Genomic DNA, 6,216 nt, shown 5'->3' with positions numbered 1-6,216 from the left:
TAATATAAAGAACCTGTTTGGGAATCATTTGACTTTCAATTTTTTAAATATAATTTTTAAAAATAAATTACCTTTTAAAAAAACTAGTTTTATCCTGAAATAATTGAAAATATATTATGATAACATCTTTTTTTAAACGTAAATATATTGTATTTTCAAAATTTTATTTATAAGAATAATTGAGAATTGTTTTTAAATTATTATTAAAAACTTATTGAAAATTAGTATTATGCAAAAGCAAGTAAATAATAAAACAATTTTTTTTTAATTTCTTGAATAATAATAATAATAATAATAATTGAATACGGAATTGTAAGTCCCTTTACATCTCATGTGAAAGATAACATTAAAATATCAATTTTTGGATATTGAAGTGTTATCTCATCTTATTGACTTGTTTGATAAGAAAGTATTGGTTTCATTTTTCTTTGCCCTCTCCAACATAATCTTTATTGCACATCACTTTCCCAGCTACACATTCCACATCTTCCCTTTAACCCCTTTTCAAATCAAATCCCTAAAAAGAGTTTTTAGCTCACTTTTGTGTTTTAACTTTAGATAAAGCAAAGATTAAAGTCAAAATAATATATTTTAATTTTTTGGAAAGCCAGCGTGTCAAGGAAAATTTGTCCGATTTTTAAGAGTTGTTGATGTGTACAATGAAATATGAAATATGAAATATAAAATAAAAGCAAAAAAAAAATTAAAGAGAGCTATGCAATCGATTATAATTAAACATTTTTTTAAAAAAAAATGCTTTTGATTTTATAAAAACATCGTCAATTCCCATCCACAAATTAAATAGATAAAAGAAAAAAAAAGTGAAAGTACAAAAAGGAAAAGGTGATTAGGAAAAGGTGAGGCGAGTAATTGAGGCTGTGTGGTGGGTTGGGGGGAGGCGAGGAATTGAAAGTGCTGACGTGGACGTGAAGACGGGTGGATACAGGATACATCCAATAGGTGTGAGAATATCAAAAGAGAAAGAATAGAAAAGAAAGAAGAAGAAAAGAGAAGATCTCAAGGCCACATAGAATTTGTGGCTGAGAATCGATTTGGGCAATGACGTGGCACCCCCACCTGGTTAAACGGAGGGAAAAGAAAAAAAAAAAGGAAAAAACTTCGAATTGACGACGAAGAAGACGAACTCTCTCTCTTCTCTCCCAAACCACGAGGGCACGAAGACACTCCTCTTTGGACACACCCACACCCTTGTCAGATCTCTTTCTTTATATTTCTTTTCTCTCTCTGAGGGGAGAAAATGGCGGAAGCAAAAGACCCCGCGATTAAGCTGTTTGGGAAGACGATTCCGCTGCCGGAGGTAGCGGCCGCGGCATGCAACGACTCTCCTTCCGGTGCTACTGTTGGCGGCGGTGGTGGGGGAGGTGAGGATTGGATGGATCAGAATCGGGCGACGAACTCTTCGCCGGAGGAGGACTGCGTCAGAGCCGGAGAGGAAGGGCGGGAAGTGGATAAGGTAAGGGATTGAATTGGATTGGATTGATTAGGTTTGGTTGTGAAAGGTACCCATTGTTTGGAAGAGTGAGAGGAATGATGGGTCAATCTTTGTTAGGCGCGGTTTGGCAATTTTGTTGACCTGCCTATGTGTGTCCTGGTTTGTTTCCAGGTGCTGGTGTCCTGATTTTTGGGGTTACTAGGTGGTAATTTGTCGGCTAGTTTCAGAATTCGAGGTGTTTTGTTAAGGGTCGGTTTGATTTTGGAAAGAATTTCAGGTTTTTGGGAATTTAAGTTAGTTTAATTGCTTTTTTTAGAGTGTTTTATTATTGAGGTTTTTTCGAAACAAGCATTTTTTATTTTAACTGGTTTAAGAGAGTGCTGATCCAAGTTCATGGATTTGCTTAATTTCAAGCTATCTGATTCCTCAATTGGAGTTGAACTTTTCGCTATTTCAATTAGATCCCTTTTTTTTCATTTGCTGGCTTTCAGGTCCTGCCTTCTTCTTTAGTGATTTTATTGGGGCGTTTCATTATCCTTTGTATTTAATTGGATTTGAAGAGCAATCTTTTGGAGTTTGGTGTTGTTAATTTCCCTGCCTCACAATTAAACCACGAAAAATTCGGTTTTTAGTAGCGGCCGCTGTAGAAGATTGTTCTTCAATACAAGTCTCTTTAAGTTTTACGTGGAAGTTCTGATTTCTTAATTTAGAGTATGATCAACTAGATACAGGGTTTTAAGCTCGAATTTATATTTCTCATGCATGTTTTTCTTGATTCTCGAATACCGGTAGTTTCAACCTTTATGCTTCTGAACTTGCTTCTTCTTTTAGTTCTGTTGGGCAACATGTAAAATTTCGGATTTTCATATGTTTTCCTTGGTTTTTATTTCGATCCAATGGAGCATTGAGGAATGCTCAAGTCTTTAATATTCCGGGTTTTCCTTCTTTTTTTTTCTTTAAGATTTGTGTGGTTGACCCCAAACAGTTATGGATTTCTTGAAACAAGTTTCTTGCAACTTTGGAAAGCTTTTAGTTAATAACTTGGGTTACCGGAATGTGATGTCACTCAAATTTAATATTCTGCAGTTATATGGATTTCAGTTCATGGTCAATCCCTGTAGTTGTTCATCGTATAGTCAATTTTGTGAGAGTGTTTTTCATGTTAATATAAGATGGTTGTGTTCATATTTCTGGAAAAAATGAGCTCTAACGCTTGTGTTTGTCAATGATTTCTATGATCGTTTCAGGACACTTCAGGAGGAAAAGTTACTGACACTAGACAGGAAGATGGAGCTCGATCTTCTACGTCAGAAGAGTTTACAGATCCGGATGCAAATTCAGGGGTAAATGAAAATCCTAAAACACCATCAGCCGACAAAGAAACTGCAACATTAAAGTGTTCGAAGAATGAAGAGGAACAGAGTGAGACAAGTATCTCACAAGAGAAGACCCTGAAGAAACCAGACAAGATACTTCCATGCCCCCGCTGTAATAGTATGGACACCAAGTTCTGTTATTACAACAACTACAATGTCAACCAACCCCGACACTTCTGCAAGAACTGTCAGAGATATTGGACAGCCGGGGGAACCATGAGGAACGTGCCTGTGGGTGCAGGTCGTCGTAAGAACAAGAATTCAACCTCTCACTATCGGCACATAACTGTCTCTGAAGCTCTTCAGAGTGCTCGAACTGAAGTTCCCAATGGAATCCACCACCCTGCATTGAAAACCAATGGCACCGTCCTGACTTTTGGCTCAGACACCCCCCTTTGTGAATCAATGGCTTCTGTTTTGAACCTTGCTGAAAAGACAATGAGAAACTGCACTCCAAATGGATTTCATAAACCAGAAAAGCTAAGAATTCCAGTTCCTTATGGAGGTGGAGAAAATGGTGATGATCACTTGAGCAAATCTTCAGTCACGGCTTCAAATTCAAAGGAGGAGGCAGGCAAAACTGCCTTGCCAGATCAAGTGATGCGAAATTGTCATGGGTTTCCTCCTCAGATACCATGCTTTCCTGGGGCTCCTTGGCCTTACCCTTGGAATTCAGCTCAGTGGAGCCCTCCAGTACCTGCCATCCCTCCAGTACCCCCTCCTGCTTTCTGTCCTTCAGGTTTTCCTATGCCATTCTACCCTGCAGCTGCTTATTGGGGTTGTACAGTACCTGGAGCTTGGAATATCCCATGGGTTCCTCAGCCATCTGCGCTAAACCACACAGCCCCAAGCTCTGGTCCTAACTCTCCGACCTTAGGTAAGCATTCAAGGGACGAGAATATGCTTAAAGCAAGCAACTTTGGGGAAGAGGAACCACAGAAAGAGAACAATTCTGAGAGGTGTCTTTGGATTCCAAAGACCTTGAGGATTGATGATCCAGGAGAAGCTGCAAGGAGCTCTATATGGGCAACGCTAGGAATCAAGAATGACAAGGCTGATCCAATTAGCGGGGGCCGACTCTTTAAGTCTTTCCAATCAAAAGCTGATGAAAAGAATCACATAGCTGAAACCTCTCCAGTACTGCAAGCCAATCCTGCAGCATTGTCTAGGTCACTCAACTTCCATGAGAGCTCATAATTGGATAGGCTAAAAACCTGTAACTGTTACCTATGGTGCTCTTTAGTGCAACAGGAAGAGCATGGTGCTCAATGTTCACACAACCACACCAACTCTGTATGCCACTTGGTCAATATTGAATCACCAGCCTCGATTCTAAGCAAACAACTCGCAAAGCAGTCCAACAGACCATAAGAGCAGAGCGGTGGATTCTTCTGTAATTCCCTCTTAGGTGAAAAGAGCTATCTTAGTTTTAGCTGAAGTAGCCACTGATTCTTTTGGATGACTGTATGAAAAGTGCCTTCTGTTTTCCTGTAGATGGTTTGCTGAGCTTTTAGTTTGTGTACATACTTATATATATGAATAGTGAGAGCTAGAACAGAGTGAGCTTGTGTACCAAAATCCCAGATGTAATAAAATAAATTTGGACTATAAGTTAAACATTTCTTCTTATGTGCTTCTAATAGGAATCGAATAACAGACAAATCATTCTACCTTAATTTTCCTAGACTGGTATCTATCTTAATTTCAGCTCATAGGAGGATGGAAAATTGAGGATTGAGGATTGTTCCTCGTGCATGCGTTTGAAAAGAATCAAGACTACAGTTAAAACAGACCTGAATGAAGCCAAAGGAGTGAACTCCATTACCTATAGTTGAGCATAAAGGAAATGGGCAGAGGGGTTGATTCAAAAGATAGAAAAGTGCTTGTGGGGTCTGCTGCTTTGGATAGGCTTGAATTCTATCACAAATGGACAAGCACCTTTCTCTTTCCACAACAAAGAATCCAAGCAACCAGCACCAAAAGGTGGAAAGCTGATCATAAAGTCTTCCTTTCTTTTTCCATTTCTTCTTGCTTTTGTCCTCTCCTCTTTTTGGGTTCCTTTTATACCTCTTATTTTCTATGGAATAGAGCAATTAACAGCAAACACACACAATCATGATCCTTAAACCCTGTTAAAACCCTGATAGATTTGAGGAGTGGGATTTCATTTTTAGCTTATAAATGATGTTTCTGACTAATGAGGCTGCGGTTTTCATGTCAAATTACTTCATTTGGTCTGTTTTTCAGAATAGAATGGTCGTGTTCCCTGAGGTTTAGGCCAAGAGAAAACATTTCAGATATTTTGTGTCTGGGACTGTGTTGCTATAGACTAAGAAGGCAACCATCTTTTGTATAAGGTGAGCTGTTTATGGGACCCAATGCATGTGATACCATTAATTCTCTTGGCCTCCTCCCTTACTTTTCTTCCATTTTCATGTGTTTTCTTTGGCTTTTTACATTGGGTGAATCTCCTTCCTTTTTCGTATGTATGCTCATTTCAGTTTTAAGACCTTTAATAGACATTTAGTGAAGTTTGTTCAAGGTAGGCAGGTGGGTTTTGATACTAGCCATTCAATCCATATCTGCCAAAAAAATTTGTGGTTTTGACCCTGTTGTCTTAAGGCTTAATGCCCATCTTGTAATACTTGATGGCAACCCCTCTTCAAACCTCACTTGTAAATCATGTGGCTCTCCTCTAGTGATTTACTTCTCTAATGATGTGGTTTGCACCTTTGCACCCAACTAATACATTGAAAGGATACTCTCCCTTTGGGTGACACATGGCATCGAGCATGATAGGTCGATTTGAGCACCATATCATCGGGTCAAGTTGATCCGACTACCACAAATAGTATAGGGTTTGATAATATAACCCTATTCGGGAGAGCTTTATAGATTTTTTCATAATTTATAAAAGTGTTTGAATAAGACTCTCCACCAAGGCTTCATAATTTCCAATATGATTTATTCACATTTTGGACAAATAGCAAGACTTTTACTTTTCGTTTAAGGTAATACAAAGCAAAAATCGTATTTTTTTTTATTTAAAATTTTAAAAACCACCATCATGCTTTTTTCACCGTTAAACATGAAAACCAACTTTATCCAAACAAAGCTTATATAATGTTCAAATATTTTATGAGAAAGTTAGATGTGTTTTTTAAACTGAATAAAGACTCATCATATTTCTCATTTAAATTATGTGATTAAAGTTGAACGTGAAATAATATACTACTTTTTTGTTTTTTTACCTTTCGATGTTTCATAAAATGAATCCATTTGTCGAAATCTAGGTCATTCCGTTTCATTATTTCCAACATCACTGTAATAAAGAAAAAGACCCTTAGATAACTAGGGACCATGTAAATTTGGTTTGCCATGCTTGAG

At 37.8% G+C, this 6,216-nt stretch overlaps 1 protein-coding gene across 1 annotated transcript; it reads left to right on the top strand.

Moving 5' to 3' along the window:
* The first annotated feature begins 1,092 nt into the window (after positions 1-1,092).
* Positions 1,093-4,469, top strand: LOC117930850 (cyclic dof factor 2). Its single transcript, XM_034851606.1, has 2 exons — positions 1,093-1,474; positions 2,701-4,469. Exons 1-2 carry the CDS (start codon positions 1,259-1,261, stop codon positions 4,024-4,026), a joined length of 1,542 nt encoding a protein of 513 aa, XP_034707497.1. The 5' UTR covers positions 1,093-1,258; the 3' UTR covers positions 4,027-4,469.
* The last annotated feature ends 1,747 nt before the right edge of the window (positions 4,470-6,216 follow it).

This window comes from Vitis riparia, chromosome 14 (assembly GCF_004353265.1).
Source record: "Vitis riparia cultivar Riparia Gloire de Montpellier isolate 1030 chromosome 14, EGFV_Vit.rip_1.0, whole genome shotgun sequence".
Classification (NCBI taxonomy): domain Eukaryota; kingdom Viridiplantae; phylum Streptophyta; class Magnoliopsida; order Vitales; family Vitaceae; genus Vitis; species Vitis riparia.
This window is presented reverse-complemented; position numbering and strand designations above follow the sequence as displayed.